The sequence below is a fragment of the Amia ocellicauda genome, chromosome 14, assembly GCF_036373705.1.
Source record: "Amia ocellicauda isolate fAmiCal2 chromosome 14, fAmiCal2.hap1, whole genome shotgun sequence".
Taxonomy (NCBI): Eukaryota; Metazoa; Chordata; class Actinopteri; order Amiiformes; family Amiidae; genus Amia; species Amia ocellicauda.
The window spans coordinates 4,959,486-4,984,269 of NC_089863.1; the positions used below are offsets into that span (position 1 = coordinate 4,959,486).

The 24,784-nt window shown below is 55.2% G+C and overlaps 1 protein-coding gene across 3 annotated transcripts; it reads left to right on the forward strand.

Moving 5' to 3' along the window:
- Positions 1-1,412: 1,412 nt before the first annotated feature.
- zbtb4 (zinc finger and BTB domain containing 4) lies at positions 1,413-24,276 on the forward strand. Of its 3 annotated transcripts, XM_066722554.1 has the most exons (3): positions 1,413-1,653; positions 5,010-5,127; positions 15,798-24,276. In XM_066722554.1, the coding sequence occupies exon 3, from the start codon at positions 15,814-15,816 to the stop codon at positions 20,914-20,916; it is 5,103 nt and encodes a 1,700-aa protein (XP_066578651.1). In that variant the 5' UTR covers positions 1,413-1,653; positions 5,010-5,127; positions 15,798-15,813; the 3' UTR covers positions 20,917-24,276. The 3 variants fall into 3 exon arrangements, with proteins under 3 accessions (XP_066578651.1, XP_066578652.1, XP_066578650.1); XM_066722555.1 differs by lacking the exons at positions 1,413-1,653; positions 5,010-5,127 and adding an exon at positions 7,980-8,164; XM_066722553.1 differs by lacking the exons at positions 1,413-1,653; positions 5,010-5,127 and adding an exon at positions 13,155-14,823.
- The last annotated feature ends 508 nt before the right edge of the window (positions 24,277-24,784 follow it).

Below are 24,784 nucleotides of genomic sequence, written 5' to 3' on the forward strand. Positions count from 1 at the left end.
CTGACTGACTGTCACACTGAATGACTGACACACTGAGTGAATGACGTATTGACTGACTGACTGAATGACTGACACACTGACTGACTGACACACTGAATGACTGACACACTGACTGACTGACGTATTGACTGACTGACTGACACACTGAATGACTGACACACGGACTGGTTTCCATGTCGCCTATCCGGGAGTTGTCTTAGTATGCACGTGTACAGAGTACTGTATTATTATTATTATTATTATTATTATTATTATTATTATTCGGTGCCCGTTTATTTCTACGTCTGTGTGTGTGTTGGGGGGGGGGGGGGGGGGGGTGCTTGTTACGTAGCGCCCTCTACCGCTCCCTGTGCGCATGTGCGGCAGAGTCCGGGGCCTGCGGTGACGTCGGCGCCGAGGAATGATGATTACGTAACCCGCCGGTGACGCGCCGGAGCGAGTAAACAAGCGCGTCACCGTCTCCAGCGTTACCAGCAGTCATAATACTAATTAATTAATTAACCATAATACCAGCGACACTTTCTGCCAGTCTGAGTCAATACGCCGTTTACCTCGCAGGTAGACGCCAGTACACAAGCTTTGCATTACCATTATTCTTGTTTGTATTTTTATTTACCTGCAGTGCTGCAAAAAGATAAAACACCAGACAGAGATGAAACAGACCCACGAGTGGCAGATACAGACGTTGTTCATAAGTCATGCTCAAATCAGTGTTTCTATAGGTGTGTCTGTGTGTCCTGTCGTTTCGTCTGTCTCTCCCCGTGTCTCTGTGTTGGTCTGTCTTTGTCTGTCTGTCTGCTTGTGTGTCGAATATCTGCCTCTCTCTCCGTCTGTCTGTGTGTCAGCCCTGGCCGCTTGTCTGTCTCTCCCTCTGTCTCTGCGCTGGTCCGTCTCTTGCCTGTCTCTCTGTTTGTGTGTCGGTCCCGGCCGCCTGTCTGTCTGTCTCTGCCTCTCTGCGCTGCGTGTCCCCCTTGCTGTGTGCGGTTGCGTGTGTGCAGAGGAGTCCTGGGATTGTGCTGGATAATTCGTAAGCTGCTCTGTTTTGAAAGGGGGGGTGGATTGTGTGTCTGCGTCTGCGTGCGTGTGTGCATTGTGCCGGGTGGGGGGGGGGCTGACAGTTCCAGGTGTGAGAATATTCCAGCATACGCAACAAGCAGGCCGAATCGGTGAGATCCTCTCCTCTTCTCACTCCCGCTGTAGCCCTGGGTGTTTCTGTAAAACTTTAAGCCCAGAAGAGGGAGGGAGAGGGTGGGGAAAAGGAGGAGGAGGAGGAGGGTGAAGGGAAGGGGGGTGGGGAGGTGGCAGAGGGAGGGAGAGAGAGAGAGAGAGAGAGAGAGAGAGAGAGAGGGAGGGCACAGGAATACAGAGATGTGATGATGTCAGGATTTTTTCCTTTTTTTTCTCTCTCGCTTTCGCCTGGGTCCTGTGTCTGTGTTTGTGAGCGAGCGAGAGAGAGCGAGAGAGAGAGAGCTGCTCTGTTGCACACTGAGAGAGAGAGGGAAAGCGAGAGAGAGGGAGGGAGAGAGAGAGAGAGAGAGAGAGAGAGAGAGAGTACCAGGAGCAGAGTATGCACAACACAAGGGAGCAAGGGACTCCATTTTGGGAAGGAGACACCGGAGCCCTCTGTAAACAAATCCTGCTTCCCTTCCTGAGGTAAGGATCCGGCCGGGCCCGGCTCAGCCCGCTGCCAGCGCTGCTGCCAAGGCCCCGGCACCTGCAGTCTGTGTCTGAGCGCAGAGCGCGGGCAGAGGGTAGGCCCTGAGTGTCGTGCTGTGTGCGTAGTTTGTGTTGTGTTGTGTGTTTGTGTTTGTGTGCTGTGGGCCTGGAAGGACTGTGGCTGAGGAGGGCAGCAGAGGTGGGATGTTGTTGTGATTGTGTGTGTGTGTGTGTGTGTGTGTTGGGAGGTTTCAGGGGACTGTGCCGGGGGGTTTAGGTCTGATGGTGAATGGACTTAACTTTTGTATTTATAGACACTCAGAGGAAAGGCAAAATAAAATACAAATGGAGGAGCACTATCTGTTTCTCCTCATTTTAGGGGGGGAGCACTTTGTCTGTGTGTGTGTGTGTGTGTGTGTGTGTGTGTGTGTGTGTGTGTGGGCCCCTCCCATCCCTCTTTCCCACACACAACCCAGCCACCCATCCTGCCCCCCCCCTCCCCCATCATTCCCACCAGGGGCAAGGAAGGGTAATAGAGCTGGACCTGACGCCAGTCCGAAAGTCAGGATTTTGTGGCATTTTCCCCATTCTGTGCCCCCCCCTCCTTTGCCCTCCCCTCCCATATCTCCCTCCCCCCCCCACCTCCACTCCGAAAACAGCATTCCGCACATATGTGAACCGGGGCTCTGTATATAGCGCCTTGCAGCAAGGCACTAACATCTCAAAGCTCTTTACAACCGAGTCAGGAGGAATCATACGGTGCGGCGTCAGTCAGCTCCGGGGACAAAACTCTAATGGCCACAAAGGCATAACATGACAACTTGTTTTTGTCCTTAATTTTACCTGTTCTGAATTAAAAGGACACAGAAATCACTGTGATGTCACTGTGATGTCATTCATATATCAGGATTTCAGGGCCCAGATCTTGGTATCGAGGCACAAATCCTGATATATGAATTTAAATAAAACACACACACTTGCAGATACATACACTCACACCAACTAAACGCCCCAATACAATCAAAACACAGCACAGATAGTAGGAGTAGATTAGATTAGGCCCCTCCCCCTTGAGGGATGTCGAGGCCCCCCTCCCTTGAGGGCTCATGAGGCCCCTCCCCCTTGAGGGCAAACAGTCCATCCTGGATGGAAGATTTTTTTTGTTTTCCGCTGCCCATTTCTGTTACATTGCCTGGAGGGGGCCTGGGCCTCAAGCTGTGGACCCCCAGAAATGGATCTCCTTTTATAACAGTCTCTCCTCCACCCCCGATAGTTTACGTTCCCTTCTTTTGCATTAGTCCCAGGCTTGCTGGGAATGTCGCCACCTACAGGTCTGCCATCGCCAATGCACATTTGTATTTTGTATTTATGTAGAGAGACTCCCTATTCCTGTGGATAAATGGTTATACAGTCCGGCTGGTACACAAACAGAGAGAGAGATGGAGATAGATGACATGCACAATTAGATAGATTGTGCTCAATATGTGTAAATGCTTTTCCTTATTTTTCCTGAATCATTATTTAATTGTTTTTATTATATATATATTTATAGAGAGATAGATAAAAACTGTACCCCATAGCTCTTGAAATAGACCTTATATAACAAAAACACTAACAAACAGCTGACACTGAGTTTATATTCTTCCTATTTTCAGGCCCGGGGATCATCTTATTTTGTATGCAGGGGGTGGGGGGGTGAGCGCCTCTGCACCTGAGACGAACTCTCACCCTCATTCGTTCTGGATGCCTATTAAGCCGGGCTCTTATGACTACGGTGCCGGGTCGCACAGACGGGCCCCTCTCTCCTCCGCCGCTATGTCTGTTAACTCCCTCCCCCTCTCTCCTTTCTCTCTCTCTCTGTCTCTCTCTATCTCTCTGTGCCAGTCCTCTGACCCCCTGCCTTCCTCTCTCCCACACTCTTCTTCTCTCTCTTCCTCTCATCTCTGATCCCTGCCTTCTCTGCCCCCCTCCCCCTCTATCTCTCTCACTCCCTCTCCTTCCCTCTCCCCACCTCAACCCCTCCCAGTGCTGCTCCTTGCCCCCCCCCCCTCCCAGCCAAGTTCCACTGCCACCGGAAGTCCCATCTCGAGTGTTTGTGCGCCTGCTTCCCCTGGCCGGGCTCCACAGTCTCTCAGTCTCCTGCAGTAGGCCGCGCTTTATTATCATTATTAATATTATTATTATTTTTTTTTTTTCGTCCACGAGGGAGTGATTTCCTCTCTGAAACCTGTCTTTCTCCTATCGCCCTCTCTGTTCTCTCTTTGTCTCTCTTCTCTTGTCCTCTTCTTTCTCTTCACTCTCTCCCCCTCCCTCCCTCCCTCTAAGTTCTTTCTCAATTCTCTCCCTCCATTCTCGTTTCTCTCCCTCTCCCTCTCTCCTTCCCTCTCTTTCTCTCTTCCGCTCCCTATCTCCCTCCCTTTTTCTTTCTTCCTCTCCCCCTCTCTTCCTCTCCCTCCCTCCCTCTCTCTCTGTGTGGTAGTGTCTGGCAGTCGGGAGATGATGAGAGCTAATTAGTTTGATTTAGATTTTTCTCTCCAGCAGTGGAAAAAAAAAAGAAAAAAGGAGAAATCTGCCAGAACCGTCACCCACTTACCACCCCCCCATCCTCTTCCCCCCTCTCTCTCTCTCTCTCTCTCTCTCTCTCTCTCTCTCCCCGTCTCCCTCTCTCCCTCTCTCCTTCCCTCTGTGCCACCCCTCCCTGCAGATTTTCCACAGATCCGCTCCAGTGTCTCCCCCCCCACCCCCCTGTCACGTCTCTCCTCCCCACAGTGCTTTTGTTATTTTTGGTTGTACTTTCCCTGTTTGTGTCTCCCTCCTGACAGACGGGTGGGCGGCAATAAAGTCACACAGCGCCTCATCTTTGCTCTGAATCTCTAACCCCCACCCCCCCCTCAACCCAATAAACCCGTCCTTGATCTTTATCTGCCTTATTCAATATCTGGCAGAAGTGATTTAATTCTATTCAGACGCCAAAATGGGCCCCTTGTTTGTGGGCCGGCGTACGATATAGGGGACATATTTTAAATCTGATTTAGTCTGTTTTCCACTTCTATATGTTGTAGGTGGGAAATATAGGGTTGACATTGAATCTATAACATAGATACATAGATAACAGGCTCAAACAGATTTAAAATACGTCCCCTATATTTTTCATTTGGGACAATTTTGGCATCTGAACAATATAAGGGCCACACATTCCTGCCAGACGTAAAAACGCGTATGCGTGTGTTCCCTATGGGTGGGGTGCTACAGTCACAGACTTTTATTGATTTATTGATTGATTGGTTATTTGATTGAGACCTTGGCACCTCAACCCCACGCCTGTCTCCCTCCCCCACCCCGCTGTGTTTCAGAGGCATGAGTAAGGAGCGGCTGTGAATGGGGCCACGCTCAGAGCCTACGTGGGGCCAACGTCTCCCCCTCTGCCCCCCCAGACCGCAACGCCCTGCGCTGTGAGACCCAGGACCCCAGGTCAGTGAGGGTTGCTGTTCCTTTAACAATCCACAGAGCAGTAATTAATATTTAATGATAATAATAATAACAGTAATAATAATACATACATGGGCTGCCTTGGCAGAGCGCATAGAGAGAGAGAGAGAGACTTGTGGGACACAATGCCAAGCAGAAAACAGAGTAGCCTCTAACACAGTAGCCTTGTATCTGGTTTGGTCCTCGCCGGAGGCTGGTGTTGAGATTGTAGCGCTGTGTGTGTGTGTGTGTGTGTGTGTTGACGGGAGGCCAAGCATGCCAGATTGAATGTGCTGATTTTAATCGGGCAGGGCTCTGTATGCAGGTGTGTACGGTGTGTATAGATCGGCTAGAGACGTGAGAAACAAAGGCCTGGGAAACTGATCCAATTAAGCAATTACCCCCAGTTAGCTGATTGATTGAGCTGAGGTGGAAGCCAGAAAGCAAAACAAAGCAGGAGACACCTCGGCGCCGGTGCGCAGGGGTGCCCTGGTAAATCCGCGGACTGTGGCAGCCCAGGGTACAGTCCAGGCCTGGTGTGGGACGGCACAGACCCACCAGGACCACAGGGAAGCGCCGAGGCCCTGTAAGGGTCCGGCCACAGCGCGGTCTGGTGCACAGAGCGCCATGTGGGCCGGCGGAGGAATTCCCACCGTGTGTGAGACGCCGTTCACAGACACTGTTCGGCGTCTACGTGACGGATCGCTGGTCGCAGCTACGCCCCCCCCACCCCTCCATGTCTACCTCACCGCCCCCCCCCCCACCTTGAAAAAAAAAAAAAGAAAAACCACACAGGGAGAGAGGGAAGAAAGAGAGTTGAAAAAGAAGCGACGACATGAAAGGAGTGATTCCGAAACACGGAGGGGTCAGGGAGGAACGCGGAATCCAAATGCGGTTGCCATGGTGATGCACGGGCTGATACACAAAGAGGGAGAGAGGGAGAGGGAGGAAGAGAGAGAGAGGAGGGGAGCGGGGTGGCTGCAGTGAAGCGAACGAGAGAGAGGGAGAGCGAGAGAGACAGACAGAATGGAAGGAAGTCTGGTTACACACACACACACACACACACAAAGGTTCCAGAAAACTCCCGCCCTCCCTCCTCATCCCCCCTTCCCTCCTCCTCTCCCTCCCTCTCTATCTCCTTTTCAGTTTCCGCTCAGTAACCTCTCTGTGCTCCCTCTCTCTCTCTCTCTCTCTCTCTCTCTCTCTCTCTCTCTCTCTGTCTTGCGGTCTCCCTGTCTCTCTGCCTCCTTCTCTCACTCTCTCTCTCTGTCTCCCTCTGTCTGTCTCCTTATCTCCCTCTCTATCTGTTTCCCTCCCTCTCTCCCTCTTCCTCTCCCTCTCTCTCTCTCTCTCTCTCTCTCTCTCTCTCTAACCACCACACAATCCACCTTGGGCCCATTGATAGGCCTTCCTCTGTGTATGTTTACCGTGGGGTTTGTGTGCCGTGGCCCTAGTCTAATCCTTACTTATTACTTATTATTATATTGGGCAACAGCTAGAACACCTCTGGGAGGAACTGTAGTGGGGGGTACTATCAGGAGGATTGTTCCAGTTCTCCTTGTCAGACTCACAGCTCTTGGTACAGCCACGGGACAGATTACGACATGCATAATCTGCACAGGGCATGGGGCCCCCGGCTAGTAGGCCTTGAACGCGCTTGGCCTACAGCGGGAGCCGGGAAGGTCGGGGGGCAGAGCTCCCAGACGGCCGTCTCCCCTCCTCGGTCCTCTCCCCCATCCGTCAGTGCTGTTAATTGAAACGGCGTAATTAGACATGCATTGGTTTTCTCTCTCTCTCTCTCTCTCTCTCTCTCTCTCTCTCTCTCTCTCTCCAGTAGTCATAGATCTCGGGAGAACAAGCAAAACAAACCTAAAAAAGTAATGAAATCAACCCAAACAAAATGGAATTACAGAGAGAGAGGTTATGACTAAATCATTCCCGTATGCCTTGACTGACTAGACATGGAGCCCGTGGTGCCTCAGGGTATTCCCGGGGCCCGGAGTGGTCAGGCACAGTGAGGGCCCGATGCCGAACCAGGAAACCACGGCGAGACGGCAGTATAGCACACTGAGTCAGACCAGGGCCACGGCATGCAAACCTCGCGGTAAACGGACGCAGGATAGCGAGGGTTCGAGTGAACGGTGTGTGCGGCACAATCCTCTCCTGCTCGGGATCGATACTTTTCCTGCCTCGCTGTCCGTGGGTCTGTGGCCCCCCGCCGCGTTGTGCGAACTTGTTTAAATGCGGCCATTATATAGGCGCCCGTTCGGTTTTAAAGGGACGGTGCATCCCTGCCCGTTCTCTCCCCCGTCTGCCTCCAGAAAGATCAGTTTGATAAACACCAAAGGCGACGGGCGGCGGACGCTGGAAAACAAACACAAACTCACTAACCTCCCTCCCAAAACAAACAGACAAGAAAGCGTCCTTTTCTCTTTTTAATTTCCCCCCTGCTCTCTCTCTCTCATTTAAACCCATCTCAGTTTCGCTCTCCCTCTCCCTCTCTCTCGCTAATTTAGGGAACAGTACATCCCTCTCATCGACTGTCTCTCTCTCTTTCTGTGTGTGTGTGTGTGTGTGCGCGCGTGTGTGCGTGTGTGTGTGTGTGTGTGTGTGTGTGTGTGTTCTGCAAAGCTGGCATCATTCCTGTTTGTTTTCAGCCATTTTGGGGCTTCTAGTGCCTGTGAGGAACTGCTAAATGGCTGCCTCTCAGAATCTGGGAGCCCAGCAGCCTGCAAAACTCTCCTAAAAAAAAGAGAGAGAAGAAAAAAGGAAAGAAAAGAAAGAGAAAGCCAGCCATAGGGTGTGTGTGTGTGTGTGTGTGTGTGTGTGTGTGTGGTGAAGGGGGGGGGGTTAGTAGGGGGGGCGTCAAAGGGAAGAGAGAGAGAGAAAAAAGAAAAAGCTAACTAACTACCCAGCGAGAGAGTGGCTCGTCAGACAGGGCCGGCTCGGGGAGTTAGCAAAAGTCAGTGAGCTGGAGGCGCCGCGGCACTGTGGTCTGAGCACAGACTGCGCTCCGAGATGCGGCTCCACGTTTTAAGAGGTACGTAACCTTGCTGTTTACCCACTTGCTGCTAGAGGGAGAGGAGGAGGGAGAGGGAGAGAGAGAGAGAGAGAGAGAGAGAGAGACAGCATTGGTGGCTTTGGGTTTTTTTCTTTCTGGATTCTGGATTCATCCTCCTTTTCTACTTCTATTTGTGTGTGTGTGTGTGTGTGTGTGTGATTTTGCAGATTAAATTGGATGTTCGTCTCCGGGGGGGGGGGCTTTTTATTTTTATTTTATTTTTCTTTGCTCTGCTTTGTTTCTCTTTTCTTGCTGTTTTGTTGTGTCTGTTTTTGTTTTGTTTTGGGCCTGGTCGGGGGTTTGTTTACACCAAGGGGCCTGTGTCTAGGTGGGTGTCGTGGTGGGGGGGGGGGGGGTCCTTGTCGGCACATTATCTTGTGAAAGGTGAATCGTTGGGAAAGGGCCACAACAACAACAACAACACACACGCACGTACACAGATCCACAGCCGGGGACAAGAAAAACAACAATAACAATAATAGCAAAGATCCATTCAGCCGTTTTTGTTGTGCAGCTGGTTTTGGCAGCCATGTGGCGCTGAGTACGCACCAGGAATTTCGCAGCAGAAGTGTGTCAGTCTTTTTTGGTTTTGTGTTTCTGATGGAGTTCATTCAGGCTGGCGAAAAGGAAGACAACACTTCTCTCCAAACTCATCTCTCTCTCTCTCTCTCCCACAGTCTTGTCGCTAATATTATAAAGAGAGTTGTTGCTTTCCATCTCTGTGGTTTATTTGTTTTTTTTAGATGCGTATCCCCGCTCCCAGCGCCGTAAACAACCATCTGCGCACTCCGAGTGGCCGTGCGGCGCGGCCCGGTGTTTCCCACAGCGCAGGAACACAGACCCGACGCGCTAACGAGGGAGCGTCTCGGCGGATCGTAATGGGACGCCCTCGAGGCGCCGGGGGGAAGGAGGGCGAGGGGGTGCCACACTCGTTATTGTCAGACTTGGCGGACGTTCGGGGGGCCAGATGGGATGGTGATGAAATGAGGAGAGAGAAAGGGGGGGGGGGGGGAGGAAAACAAACAGATCAGAAAGAGAGAAAGTCTGCGCACGTCGTCGGTCAGGAAAAACAAAAAAGGCCAGTCGTGTCTTTGGGGAGAAAAGAGAAAGACGGGGAAGGAGTGTCTGTCTCCCGTCCTGTCTGATCAGAATGTTCTCCCACGAGGACCCGGGCCAGATTGCTGGCGTACCGGGGGCCTTTTCTAGGTGTCTGTGCCCGCTAATCCGATCTGAACACCCCCCCACCCTCCGCTGCCGCTTGTGAGAGGGAGGCCTCGGTTTTATTTTTGTCTCTGCCTGTCATTGTGTGGCGTCGCCGGTGCCCTCGGGGTGAGCGAGTGGGCGTCTGCTGCCGGTTTATTTGCTCTCCCGGCCGCTTAACACAATAAGTGTTGCCGTGGCAGAAACCCTGCCGTCACAGATATCGGGGATTGGGGTGGGGGGGTGAATTGCACTGCTGCACAGAGCTCTGCGGCCCACTGCTCCCTGAAGCCTGCGCAGCGCTGAGCTCTCCCCTCTACTAACACCAACATTTATTTATAGGCATTGTGGGATACTGTGCCGAAGGATTTGTGTTGTATGTAGTACAGGGCCCGGACTGGAGCCGGCACTGTGTGGACTATAGTACAGGGCCCGGACTGGAGCCGGCACTGTGTGGACTATAGTACAGGGCCTGGACTGGAGCCGGCGCCGTGAGGACTGTAGTACAGGGCCTGGACTGCAGTCAGCGCTGTGTGGACTATAGTACTATAGACTGGAGCTGTGTGGACTGTAGTGCAGGGCCCGGACTGGAGCTGTGTGGACTATTATACAGGGCCCAGACTGGAGTTGTGTGGACTATTATACAGGGTCCAGACTTGAGCTGGCGCTGTGTGGACTATAGCACAGGGCCCGGACTGGAGCTGTGTGGACTGTAGTACAGGGCCCGGACTGGAGCTGTGTGGACTGTAGTACAGGGCCCGGACTGGAGCTGTGTGGACTATAGCACAGGGCCCGGACTGGGGCTGCGTGGACTGTAGTACAGGGCCCAGACTGGAGCTGTGTGGACTATTATACAGGGCCCGGACTGGAGCCGTGTGGACTGTAGTACAGGGCCCGGACTGGAGCTGTGTGGACTATAGCACAGGGCCCGGACTGGAGCTCTGTGGACTATAGCACAGGGCCCGGACTGGGGCTGTGTGGACTGTAGTACAGGGCCCAGACTGGAGCTGTGTGGTCTATTATACAGGGCCCAGACTGGAGCCGGCGCTGTGTGGACTATAGCACAGGGCCCGGACTGGATCTGTGTGGACTATAGTACAGGGCCCGGACTGGAGCTGTGTGGACTATAGCACAGGGCCCGGACTGGAGCTGTGTGGACTATAGCACAGGGCCCGGACTGGAGCTGTGTGGACTGTAGTACAGGGCCCGGGCTGGAGCTGTGTGGACTATTATACAGGGTCCAGACTTGAGCCGGCGCTGTGTGGACTATAGCACAAGGCCCGGATTGGAGCCGTGTGGACTATAGCACAGGGCCCGGATTGGAGCCGTGTGGACTATAGCACAGGGCCCGGACTGGAGCTGTGTGGACTATAGCACAGGGCCCGGACTGGAGCTGTGTGGACTGTAGTACAGGGTCCGGACTGGAGCCGGCGCTGTGTGGACTATAGCACAGGGCCCGGACTGGAGCTGTGTGGACTATTATACAGGGTCCAGACTTGAGCCGGTGCTGTGTGGACTGTATTGCAGGGCCCGGACTGGAGCTGTGTGGACTATTATACAGGGTCCAGACTTGAGCCGGCGCTGTGTGGACTATAGCACAAGGCCCGGATTGGAGCCGTGTGGACTATAGCACAGGGCCCGGATTGGAGCCGTGTGGACTATAGCACAGGGCCCGGACTGGAGCTGTGTGGACTATAGCACAGGGCCCGGACTGGAGCTGTGTGGACTGTAGTACAGGGTCCGGACTGGAGCCGGCGCTGTGTGGACTATAGCACAGGGCCCGGACTGGAGCTGTGTGGACTATTATACAGGGTCCAGACTTGAGCCGGTGCTGTGTGGACTGTATTGCAGGGCCCGGACTGGAGCTGTGTGGACTATTATACAGGGCCCGGGCTGGACCTGTGTGGACTATTATACAGGGCCCAGAGTGGAGCCGGCACTGTGTGGTCTATAGTACAGGGCCCGGACTGGAGCTGTGTGGACTATAGCACAGGGCCCGGACTGGAGCTGTGTGGACTATAGTACAGGGCCCGGACTGGAGCCGGCGCTGTGTGGACTATAGCACAGGGCCCGGACTGGAGCTGTGTGGACTGTAGTACAGGGTCCGGACTGGAGCCGGTGCTGTGTGAACTGTATTGCAGGGCCTGGACTGGAGCTGTGTGAACTATGGCACAGGGCCCTGACTGGAGCCGGCGCTGTGTGAACTATAGCACAGGGCCCGGACTGGAGCCGGCGCTGTGTGGACTATAGCACAGGGCCCGGACTGGAGCTGTGTGGACTATAGTACAGGGCCCAGACTGGAGCTGTGTGGACTATAGCACAGGGCCCGGACTGGAGCTGTGTGGACTATAGTACAGGGCACAGACTGGAGCTGTGTGGACTATAGCACAGGGCCCGGACTGGAGCTGTGTGGACTATAGTACAGGGCACAGACTGGAGCTGTGTGGACTATAGCACAGGGCCCGGACTGGAGCTGTGTGGACTATATTACAGGGCCCAGACTGGAGCCATGTGGACTATAGCACAGGGCCCGGACTGGAGCCGGCGCTGTGTGGACTATAGCACAGGGCCCGGACTGGAGCTGTGTGGACTATAGTACAGGGCCCAGACTGGAGCTGTGTGGACTATAGCACAGGGCCCGGACTGGAGCTGTGTGGACTATAGCACAGGGCCCGGACTGGAGCCGGCGCTGTGTGGACTATAGCACAGGGCTCGGACTGGAGCTGTGTGGACTGTAGTACAGGGCCCGGACTGGAGCTAGCGCTGTGTGGACTGTAGTACAGGGCCCGGACTGGAGCCGGCGCTGTGTGGACTATAGTACAGGGCTCGGACTGGAGCTGTGTGGACTGTAGTACAGGGCCCGGACTGGAGCCGGCGCTGTGTGGACTATAGCACAGGGCCCGGACTGGAGCTGTGTGGACTATATTACAGGGCCCAGACTGGAGCCATGTGGACTATAGCACAGGGCCCGGACTGGAGCCGGCGCTGTGTGGACTATAGCACAGGGCCCGGACTGGAGCTGTGTGGACTATAGTACAGGGCCCAGACTGGAGCTGTGTGGACTATAGCACAGGGCCCGGACTGGAGCTGTGTGGACTATAGCACAGGGCCCGGACTGGAGCCGGCGCTGTGTGGACTATAGCACAGGGCTCGGACTGGAGCTGTGTGGACTGTAGTACAGGGCCCGGACTGGAGCTAGCGCTGTGTGGACTGTAGTACAGGGCCCGGACTGGAGCCGGCGCTGTGTGGACTATAGTACAGGGCTCGGACTGGAGCTGTGTGGACTGTAGTACAGGGCCCGGACTGGAGCCGGCGCTGTGTGGACTATAGCACAGGGCCCGGATGGCAGCTGTTTCTTTAAACAATGTCCTTCGTTTCCCACCTGACGGTTACAACATGACCCGACCCATGTCTGAGTGGAAAGTCAGGCGTACCAGGCTCCACTTTGTCGCAGTCGGGCCGTTTCTCTGCTGGTGTTGGTGCCGGTGGGCTGCTATTTCCCTTGCGCAAGTTTACTTGGGTACACTTTCACCTGGGGCTGTTGCCCTTTCATTGGAGTTGTAAACAACATTTCAGTACAGACTTTCCCAGGTCTGTCCAGTGATTTCCTACGGGTTCAGCAACCCAGTTTCCCTGTGTCGTCCCACCCTGGGCCTCGCGCTGTAACCACGTTGCGGTATGGGCAGCAGCTGTCCTCGGCCACACGGAGGCCCAATTAGACGAGGATTAGGGGCAGTCTGTGCCCCTCGCTCTGTTTTGCTGTAAATAACAAATCCCATGACCCCCCACCGATGCAGGGGCCTGCGTTCTCCGATGCGCCCCACTGGCTGCCTGTGACCTCCGCCCGGTGGAGGGGAAGAAAGATGAGAGAAAAATAGTTTCAGATGACAGATGAGATGCTTCTTCTTTGGCCGGCGCCTCAGTCTGCATGTCTTGGGGGGTTTGTGCAGAAGCTGACGGTTCCCAGGCGGCCGTTTTCACTTTAAACTTTGTTGAAGGTGGGTGTTAAAGCTGCCGGCAGAGAGACATCCACGTCCAGCAGAGACACATCTGATAGGGGATGCAACAGGACCGCCATTTCTCATCTTTCTCGTGCGTTACAGAGATTGAAAACTTGGGTTCTCGATCCAGTCCTGTTCCCCACCATGGCCACCTGCGTTTTCTCTCCGGGGGGCTCTGGGTTGGTATTGACGGGAGAAGACAGGCGAAAACTGCGACAGCATCCTGAGTGCCCTCCACGGTGTGGTGTTGTCAAAACGTTCCCAAACAACGTTATAAACTGACATGTTTAACTACATTAAAGGGATGCAATATCAGACAAATGCTGTTTATCAAACACAGATTAAACAGTTTAATTGAAATGAAAAATGGATCTAACGAGATATACGGTCACGCTTCGTATGGTTGTGCGATTTGTAGGAGGGACCCCTGACAGGTGCAGACAACGATACTGCGCCAAATGCTCTGTGGGGGGGGCGGGGTCACGTATTTTTTTCGCACGGCGTCTCATACTAAAGTGCTATATACTGCCTCCCCCACTGTTTAAAATAATGAAGTAGCTCAAATCGCACACATTACGAGCCCAGGTGCTTCAGGTCCAGTGAGGTGACTGAGAGCTCGGACTGCGTGTGTGTGCGTGTGTGTGTATTGGCTGGTGCATTTCTTGCGAGTGTGTGTCCGCCTCTGAAGGGGCTGGGGAATCAGTGTGTTTGTGTCTGTGTTTATGTGTGTATCTATTACAGTGTGTGTATTTTTGCTCAATTGTGTGTGTATTACAGTTTGTGTGTGTGTGTTAGTCTGTTCATCTTACAGTGTGAGTGTGTGTGTGTGTCTTAGATAGTGTGTATGTGTTTGTGTCCTCACAGTGTGTGTGTGTGTGTGTGTGTGTCTCACAGTGTGTGAGTGTGTGTTTGTGTCTCACAGTGTGTGAGTGTGTGTTTGTGTCACACAGTGTGTGTGTGTGTGTGTCTCACAGTGTGTGAGTGTGTGTTTGTGTCACACAGTGTGTGTGTGTGTATTTCCTCACAGCCGTTCTGTCTGTCAGCCTCCCTGCAATAACAGGCCTGACCTAGTTTCTGGTTCAGGGCTGCACTCGGGCTGTGGAATTTTACAGGACGGCCGTCTCTCTGAGCAGAGCGGAAAAAGCCACGGAGGCGAGAGAGGAAGGAGAGGAAGAAAGAGAGAGAGAGAGAGAGAGAGAGAGAGAGAGAGAGAGAGAGAGAGAGAGAGAGAGAGAGAGAGAGAGAGAGAGAGCGAGCGAGCGAGCGAGAAAGGCAGGCATACAGCCGGGTTTCTGGCCATGTACGCAGGCCGGCCCTCCGAGTCGGATCCCAGAGTGTAAATAGCGAGGCAGCGCTGGGGCTGTGATCTTTTTTATTTTGTCTGCGGACGGCGAGCGCAGGAACGGTTCTCTGCAGCAATGGCGCCCGACGGAAAATGTGTGTCATCGAGATTTGGTTTCCTTCGCTGTGTTTGTTTGGTGTTTGCCTTTTTTTTTTTCTCATGCAGAAAGCTTCAGATAGAGTCTTTCCCTTTTGTTTCTCTTTTATCTCGGGCTCCGCAAAGACTAGATGTGGGGGGGATGTTTGTATATATATGTATAAATATATATATATATATTTTGGTTTGGCCTACTTTGTGCAGCGTTTCAGGTAAAACAGACGCTCGAAAAATATAATAATAAAGAAGAAATATTAATAAGAGAACAGTTGTTGTGGGCTGTGGGTCAGAGGTTTATTAATCTTTGCTGTTGTGTCATATCGATGATGTCGTTTTGTCTGCATTATATATATATATCTTTCTGTTCTTGCTCTTGCTTGTCTCACTGTCCTGTTGAGAGCGATGCTAGGCCTTAAGCTTCTTACGCCCCCTCCCTCCGGTCCTGTTCCTTTCATGACAGGAAAGCCTTATTTCTCATATTTGACCAGGGTCTACTTGGCCAAGATACCCCGAGCAGGCCTGTAGAATATGATTTAAAACCACGGCATCACCGCTCTGATGTCATCAGAGAGCGCCCGAAGTCCAGGGAGGGTTCGGGCTATTCAAACAGCTGTCACTCCTTTTTTTTTTCGAGCTGCCCCCCGATTCTGCTGTGATTTCACCAGTGGAGTGAAACCTTGCCCCCTGCAAATCCCCCCCCACGCCCACACAGAGCTATTTTATCCTTTCATGTACGGCGTTTTCCTTCCTGCAAGATTAACCTCTCCCCCTCTCTCTCTCTCTCTCACTCCCCCTCTCCCTCTCTCAGTGCAGTGTCAAAGTAATGGCCAGTCTGTATGTGTGTCAGTGTGTCAGTCAGTGTGACTTCATTAACCTCCATCTCTCTCTCTCTCAGTGCAGTGTAGTGTGCAATGTAGTGATCAGTCTGTCCATCGGCCAGGCTGTACTAACCCCACCTGTCTCCCTCCCCCAGGTTGTGGCGCGACGCCATGGTGTCCTGGCCCGCGGTGTCGGACCGGAGTCACGCGGACGCCCTCCTCTCACAGCTGAACGAGCAGCGCCTGGGCGCCGGCCTCTACTGCGACCTCACCGTCATCGCCGGCGACGACGCCAAATTCCGGGCCCACCAGAGCGTCTTGGCTGCCTGCAGCCCGTACTTCCAGGAGCTGCTGTCCTCCCCGCCCCCCGGGCCCCCGGCTGCCCCCGGAGCCGGCCGACCCAGCGAGCGGGTGCTGGAGCTGCCCCACCTGAAGTCCGCCGTCCTCGCCGACGTCCTGGATTACGTGTACACCTCCCGAGTGTCTGGCCGCGGGGCCAAGGCCAACAGGCAGCTGTCCGAGGCCGGCAGGACCCTGGGCATCCCCTTCCTGGCCAGCCTGGGAGCGGGCGACGCCGGGCGCAGCAGGACCAAAAGCAGGGGCAAAGTGGACAGGGCGGCCTGCTCCTCGCCCCCGGGCCTGTCGAGATTCCCCGGCGTCAGGGAGCTGCGGGCCACCCCCTCGCCTTGCTCCCACACCGACCCAGAAGACCTGCCCTGGAGGATGGCGGAGCCGGTGGAGTACGCCTCGGGGGGATCGCTGTCTCCCATTGACCTCACCGCCCCCGGACGTAGGGACCCGGAGTCCACATCCTCATCCGCCGCTGTCCGGTTCCAACTTCCACCACAGAGCACTTTACCGCGGCTGCCGTACCCCGTGGACGCCCTGCAGGGCGACCCTGTCGCGCCCACAGACTCTGAGCGCTCCGCCGCGGAGACAGCCAAGATCCTGTTCAACCTGAGCGCAGTGGCCTTCCAGGGACGGGGGCACAGACACATCCGGGGGCCCTGCGACGCAAGCAGGACTTCCCCGGAGGAAAGGGAGGCAAAGGACGGGGTGCCTGGGTCAGCCCTTCCTCCTCTTTCTCCTCCTCCTCCTTCTCCTCCACCTCCTCCGTCTGTGACTAAGGGCTTCTTCTGTGGGTTGTGCCATCGCTCCTTCAGCTCTGGCTCCACGCTCAGTGCCCACATGAAGCTGCACCGAGGCGGGAGAGCGCTGAGCTGCCAGCACTGTGGCAAGGCCTTCATCCACAACAAGAGACTGCTGTCCCACCAGGCGCTGTGCGGACAGGCCCCACCACCAGCGCCCGCCACACCCAAGGAGGAGGAGGAGGAGGAGGAGGAAAGGGAGGTGGAGGGGGCGGGGGAGGCTGTGGGGCATGGGAGCCGGGAAGAGGAGGAGGAGGAGGTGCTTGAAGGAGAGGTAGAGGAAGAGGAGGAGGAGGAGGAGGAGGAGGAAGGGGAAGGGAGGGAGGAAGGGGAGGAGGGCCGCCCCCGGCCCACCAGGCTCCACAAGAGGGGCCGTGGCTTCCTGGCGCGGCACCGGGGCTTCCCGAGGGCTGGCCTGCTGGCGGAGGAGGACCACTTCGTCAAGGTGGTGGACGGCCACATCATCTACTTTTGCACGGTGTGCGAGCGCTCCTACATGACCCTGTCCAGCCTCAAGCGGCACTCCAATGTGCACTCGTGGCGCCGCAAGTACCCCTGCCGCTACTGCGACAAGGTCTTCGCTCTGGCCGAGTACCGCACCAAGCACGAGGTATGGCACACGGGCGAGCGGCGCTACCAGTGCATCTTCTGCTGGGAGACCTTCGTCACCTACTACAACCTCAAGACGCACCAGAAGGCCTTCCACGGCATCAGCCCGGGCCTCATCACCAGCGAGAAGACGCCCAATGGGGGCTACAAGCAGAAGGTCAACGCTCTCAAACTCTACCGCCTGCTGCCCATGCGGTCCCAGAAGAGACCCTACAAGACCTACAGCCAGGCCCTCCCCGACGGCCTCCTGCTGCCTCCGGAGGGCATCCCCCCCGTGCCCCTGGCGCTGCCTCTGGACGGCAGTCTGCTGGGGCCAGACGGGCTGCAGACGTACACCAAAGAGGAACAGCCGATGGACCTGCAGACCGATGCTGCCGGGTACCTGCTGGCGCCACCTGCTTTAGAGCCAGACATAGTGGGGGTAGGGGGGGTAACCCCAACATCACCTCCTGCCCTCCACAGGGTGTTGCAGACTGCACGTAGGATGAAGGGGGCCCGGACAGAAGAGGAGGGAGAGGCAGGCAGCAGGGCGCCAGGCGGGGCAACAGAGTTTGGTAGCTCCTCTACCGTCATCGCCTATGGCCACCCCAAGCCTTCGGTCATCGTGCGAGGCACCGCGGCGTCCTCCGTGATCGTGCACAGCAACCAAGTGCTGCCCACGAGCAGCAGCAGCAGAGTCTATCCCGAAGACGGCAGCCCCAAGCCGCCCACCCGCATCGCCCGGCCTATCAAGAAGCAGGTGCTCAAGGACTACTTCCTGTCCCAGCGAAGAGCTTCCAGTGGAGACATGGCCACAGAGGAACAAGGGAGCAAGGTGGAGGAGGAGGCGGAAGAGGTGCAAGAGGAGGAGGAGGAGGTGGAGGAGGAGGAGAGGAGGCCGCACAAGCCTTGCAAGACCCACGGCAAGAGTGTGACGTACGTGGCCAAGCCAGCCTGTGTGGGGGGCTCCTCGGAGGCCAGAGGGGGTGCCCCCTTGTGCCAGATCACCGTGCGCATCGGGGAAGAAGCCATCGTCAAGCGGAGCATTTCCGAGACTGACCTGATGCGGGACAAGGGCTCCCCGCCGCCCCCCAGCAAAACCAAAAAGACCGACCCTGCCGAGAAGGAGGAGACAAACCACCAACACCACCACCACCGCAGTCATCATCGCAGCCACCACCGCAGCCACCACCACAGCAGAGACCCCCCCCCAAATGAGGAGACGGCGCCCCACCCAGCCCAGGCCAGGGAGTACTACTTCCGCCGTGAGGTCCGAGAGGAGGAGGACAGCGACCAGGACGCTGGGGACAACCTGTGGCGACCCTACTACTCCTACAAGCCCAAGAGGAAGGCGCCGCACATGCAGAAGGTCAAGAAGAGCAGCTGGCAGCGCAAGCTCCGCTACAAGCGCTCCCTGCGACTGATGAAGAGGGCTGAGAGACTCCTGGACCAGGAGGTCTCCCAGGGAGCCTCCAGCAGGCTAGAAGACCGTGGGGAAGCTGGAGAAGAGGAAGCCACCCCCGCCTGCGAGGTGTCCACCCCACCCTTCCCAGACTCCCCTGCTCGGAGGCAGCCCCACCAGCCGGCAAAGGCCCTGACATGCTCCACCTGTGGGCGTCTCTTCTCCACGCCCAGGAAGCTGGACAAACATGAGCTCTCGCACCTGATGGAGTTCGTGTGCATGCTGTGCCAGGAGTCCTTCGTCTCCCGGGTCCTGCTGGAAGAGCACCAGAGCGCGAGACACGGCAAGGCAGAGGAAGAGAGCCCCCCTCCGCAGAGCCAGGCCCAGCAGCCGAGGAACAGTGTTGGCCAGACGCGCGTGGGCCGGAAGCCGTCAGTCCGGCACGCTTGCCCCATCTGCCCCAAGGTGTGCAAGACAGCTGCCGCTCTGGGGAGGCACATGAAGCGCCACGAGTCCGATGCCGCCAAGGTCCCTGTCGTCCCCTTCCCTTCGGACCTGGGCAAGGATTTAGAAGCAGAGACAGAGCCGGCGCAACCCATCCCGGTCATCAACTACTCCAAATCAGTGCCCCCAGCCTCGCCTCAACCTCAGCGTGGCAGCCCAGACCTTGAGGGGGAGAAGGCAGAGGAGGAGGCCGGCAGAGAGCAGACGCCTGTGCCCTCTGGCAGTAGCGGGACACCCGGCGAGAGGGAGGAGGAGGGTGGAGACGTGTCCGTGCCCAGTTCCGTGGGGATCAGGACGATATGCTCGGAAGTGGCTTCCAAACCTGAGGTCCCCGGCAGCTGCGTCCAAAGTGTGCTGGTCCTGAATGGGAAGGATGGTCTGCTGGAGTCGGGCTCCACCGAAAACTGCTCCTCAGATAAGCCATGCCACCGGCGCTGTGACGATCCTGGAGAGACGCCAAGCTACAGCAGGCAGCGCAGGGGGATTGGTATCGCCGACGCCCTGCTGAGCAACACCAGGCTGAACTTACCAGAATTGCCGGATACACGCCCCTATCAGAGACAGTCAGCGGAGCAGGATGGAGCCTGTTTGGGCGTCATTGTGCCACAAGAAGGCGACGCTCCCCCACTACAGCCAGGCAAGACTCTTAATGCTCACCTCCGCGAGGCCGAACCCCCCGCGGGGGATCAAGCATCGTGTGGGGAGGAGGAAGACAGGAGGTTCACAGGGCAGGGCCTGCCGATGCCTCCCACGGGAGAAGAGGGACCGGGTCCCGCCCAGGAACTGAGGCTGGGGAGAGAGGCCAGCCCGGCACAGGTCCTCCCGGAAATGGAGGCGGCACAGAGGGTGGCTTCAGTGAGGGAGGGGGCTGAGGCACGGGGACTGCTGAGGCTGCCCGTGGCAGAGGACACCCCAGTGGGGACAGCACCAGACTTTTGCGTTGTCCAGCCCCTCCAGCACCCCTCCCCGGGGCCTGTACGCGAGCAGCCAGTTCCCAACACCCAGACGCGGATGAAGTCTCCCGGCATCCCTCCCACCCCGGAGCTGCTGCGCCCGGCACACCCGGGGCCCAGCCAAGCCCAGGGGTTACTCCTGCCGCGCGTGCCGGGAGCGAGCGACTGCCGCCCTCTGGCGCCACCCCGGGGCGTCCTGGTCCCCCGAAAGCCCGACGAGGAGCCCCCAGCTACCCGAGATCGCCGCGGGGATGTGATCTACCCGGTGCAGGAGTTTCCCTTGCCCCTGATCGTGCCGGGGGGTTGCCGCTCCAGCAAGAAGCAGGAGGACAACATCCTGGTCTCGTACCCGGCCGGCGCCATCCCCTTCGGCCCCCTGGCCAAGATGTCCAATGGCGACCTGGGGAAGCTGCCCTTCTACCACGACCCCTACCAGCTCCTCTACGGGCCGCAGCTGCTGGCGTACCCCTACAACCTGGCTGCCCTGCCCATGGCGCTCAACATGGTGGTGCCTGGGGACAAGAGGGAGCCGCTGCCCTTCCTGCCCACCCTCTTCAACTACGTCAACCCTTGCCCGGGTGCTGGGCCGCAGCACCACCTGGTGGCGGGACCTAGCCAGTGCGGTAGTGGTGGTGGCAGTGGCGGTGGCAGCGGCGCCCGAGAAGGCGCCAACCAATAGGCACAGGGAAGGGTTGGTGGGGGGCAGGGACAGGGGAGGGCTCGACCCCTCGGACACATTGTAAACAGCATGACCTTGCCTCTCCAGCGCCCCCCTCCCGCTGTCTGGTGTGAAGCAGCGATAAGACCGGGGCGATGGGGTAGTAACAGAGGGGAGGGGATGGGTGTCGGGGGGGGGACTGTGGGGCTTTGAAGACTGTGTCATCCTCTCTCTCTCATCCCTCCCCTCCCCCAAACCCTTCCCCTCCTCACCGGCTCCCCCCTAACTTAGCTCTTATCTCTGTCCTTCCCTCTCTGTAGTAGCGTAGCGCTCGATAACTATCCTCCGAGACTAAAACAGCTGACAGGATGTGTGTGCAACTTAGTTCAGTCCGCTTCCTGTAGTGATCGATTGCAACAACAACAAAAAAACAACAAAAACAACAAAAAAACACACAAAAAAATAAATAAATCCTTTCCGTGATGGATAATCTTGACAAGAACGCTCCGCTCCCCACCCCCACCCCTCCTGTATGTGTATATATATATATATATATATATATATATATATATATATGTGTGTATATTTATACATTCTGTACAGAGAGGGGTTGGGAGATCCAGTGTGGAGCACAGAGTATACTGGGCACAAGATCGAGTTAAAAAATGGTGATTCATTCCACAGAGGTCAGAGGGGGCAGAGGGGGTGCCATGGCCAGTGCCAGTAAACTATACTGGGCTGGGCTGTTCAGTTCAGTCAGGACCAGTTGTAGACAGGACCAGGGCAGCGGGGCACAGCAGGCATGTCGAGTGTCTCGAGAGGGGTTCAGTGTAGCCCCTCTCTCTGCGACAGAGAGAGCATCAGAGTGAGCAGACCAAAATGGTGCTTGCCGCTGGTAGTGTACAGCACAGCCCACCTGGTAAGCAAAGGCTGCTGGGAAAACCAAGTTGGGCATCTGTGGTTCACAGTCCCGGTAATAGGAATTGAGTGCCAGTGAGACCCTCATCGTGGACACGTTGTCAACTCTTTGAAATACCCCAAAAGCAAAGACTCATTGACATTTGGACAGGGGCTCTCGTGTGGCGCCCTAACGCACCCGCTGTGTTAAGCTGGCGCCGGGGAGCTGTAGAGAGAGAGTGGGGTCGCCTCCCAGGGGCGAATGAATAAACACATCCAAACATAAATAAATAGAGGAAGGATAGTTTTGGTGGCCTTGTCTCCAGGGTATCTCGCCACTCACTCCCTCCTGGCGCCCTTCGACGGGGAAGACTGGGAGACTCAGCCACGTTCCTCTTTCTCTTCTTTCTTCAACAAACGGAGCTTCCTTCAGGATATTTAAATAATCGGCCGTGGCGTCCGACGCAGCCCGTTCACGTATCTGTATTTTCAGTTATTTTTTTCCTCTGTTTCCCGATTGATGCTTTCCTCCTTTCTTTCTTCCCGCCCCTTCCACCCTCTCCCCCTTCTCCATTTTTTAAGATGTTTTTTTTTGTGTGTGTTGTTCTGTTTTTTTACAGATTTGCTAGGTGATATTTCTGGAAAGGGGGCTTGAATATATGTACGCAGGCATATGAATGTAATATAGTGTTGAGTTTCGCGAAGTAGGGAAAAAAGAAACGTATTTAAAACAAGGTCAAGAAGAATCAAATGTAACAAAGACACACAGAACCCACCTTACTTCGCCGCACACTCTGGCCACCAACACTATAGGAACATAAAGTCAAGACACTTTGCACCTGGATTTACGAAGCAGTCGCACACCGATTCAGTTATAATTTTTTTTCCATTCGCTTAAAGAAATATATATTCTGTTGCCGTATCAAAACCAAAAAAAGCAAGCTGCCCTTTGGTCTGGTCTGTCTCGACGCCATTTTTTCCTCGAGGGGGCGCGTAAAAGCACAGCGAGAACCTCGGAGATTGTACGAGCCCGTCATCCTTGTTACTCCAAATCCAAATGGGTTTTGTTTGTTTTTTTAGTTTTTTTTACCAAATCCTTCATTTTCTTGGCCTGGTTATTCTTCTACTGCCATGTGTGTTGTCACGGACATGTATTTCAAAGCTTGCCTGGTTTGCCTTTTTTTTCCCGTTTGTTTGATCAGTCTCACTCCTGTGTCCAAACAATCAGGCACTCCCTCACACACAGACACACACACACACACACACACACACACACACACACACACAAGCATCAGTACAAGGTTCCCTTCCAGTGTCAGTAGCTTTGCATCTCTCCGCCTCCCTCGATCTCCCATCCCTCGATCTCTGCCCCCAGCCTTCCCTTCTCCCAGTCTCCGCCCCCAGCCTACCCACAACCCCTCCTCCATTTCTGCTCCCCCCCTAGGCTCCCACAGCATCTCTTATCAACTTGGGAGAGACAGAGACTTACCGTACACCCAGCACTGACTCCGTGTTACACTTAGCAGGGGGGGGGCAGTGTGCCTAGGGGCCAGAGCTGAGAGAGAGGCGATTACGGTCACCCCTCCGAGGGATCAGAGAGAGGAGGGCATTGAGCGGCCAGGCGAGGCGAGGAGGAGAGCCGGTTGTGTCCGCGACAGACGGATGACACCACCCGCACACTCTTGTTTTATGTCATGTGCACAGTTGATCCGGCCGCACATGTCTCTTTTCGTTCTTTCTTGGGTGGGTGTCAATCCATTCGTTCATTCGTTCATCCCAATAGATGCAGATAAGTCAAGACATAATTTTAATTCTCTCTCTCTCTCTCTCTCTCTCTCCCTCTCTCTCCACGCTGTTACCCAGAAGCCCCCGCACAACGACGTCACACCCTAGGGCCGTAGCGCCGTGGTTTATTGGGTTGGTTTGAGTTGATGGCAGACAGGCATGACAGGAAAGCTCTTTGCAATATCTTTTTTTAAATGTATTTCATTATTATTATTATTATTATTATTATTATTATTATTATTATTATTATTATGACGCAAGCTACCACACCGTGAATTCCAGTTTCTACCCATACAAAACTCAAGCACTCCTCTGCTTTGCATATTCTTGATGTCATTTTGGTTCATTTTAATTTATTTTAATGTTTTTTTTGGAGGGGAGGTGGGGGGGAATTTACGTGACGTCCACCAGATACATTTTGGAGTAAAACCAGATCGGAGAACCCCCCTGGCCTCCCCGCACACACTCATACACAATCTCCCACCCCCTAAGTGGGTCTTGGTACCAGACCGTGCCACAGGGTGTCAGAACCATCAGTGGTACAGACTTCTATTTTAGTTCTCGTTTTCTGTTCCTTCTCATTGTCGGTGATGAAGGATTGTAGCCGCAGCTGCCCCCTACCCCACCCCTCTGTCTGTTTCATTTCTTCTCTCTCTCCTGCTACAGTCAAACAAATAAACTATTAACCTGACAACCCTGCTCCGGAGTCTCTTTGGTGTCTTTTCTTCTCGTTTACTCTCTCTCTCTGTCTCTCTCAGAGTCTGAAGAGGCTGTCGTCCGACTGTGTGAACACAACACCCTCGTGTGAGAGCCGGTCTTAGGTCTCCGTAAGCCCCTCTTACCTTGGCTTCCTCTCCCAGGCTGCCTTTAAGTCTCCACGGTGTTGTCACTTTCTCCACTAGAGGGAGACATCTCAGTCTCACAGGAAGAGCAGCCGTCGCGCAGGACACACACATGTGCGCGTGCGCACACTGGTCAGAGTTCAGGTTTGGCACATGCTAGTGTAACCAGGGTAACAGAGAGGTCAGTGACTGTACACACAGATAACATGATGTACTCTGGGTTTTGTCAACAGCGACTGCTGATTTTCAGAGTTCGACACAGGAAACTGGACACAGTGTGGTGGGGAGGGAGTGTGTGTGTGTCGGTCAGTCTGCTGAAAAACTGGACAGTTGGCCAGTTGCTAATCTACTGGTCCTGGAGAGTC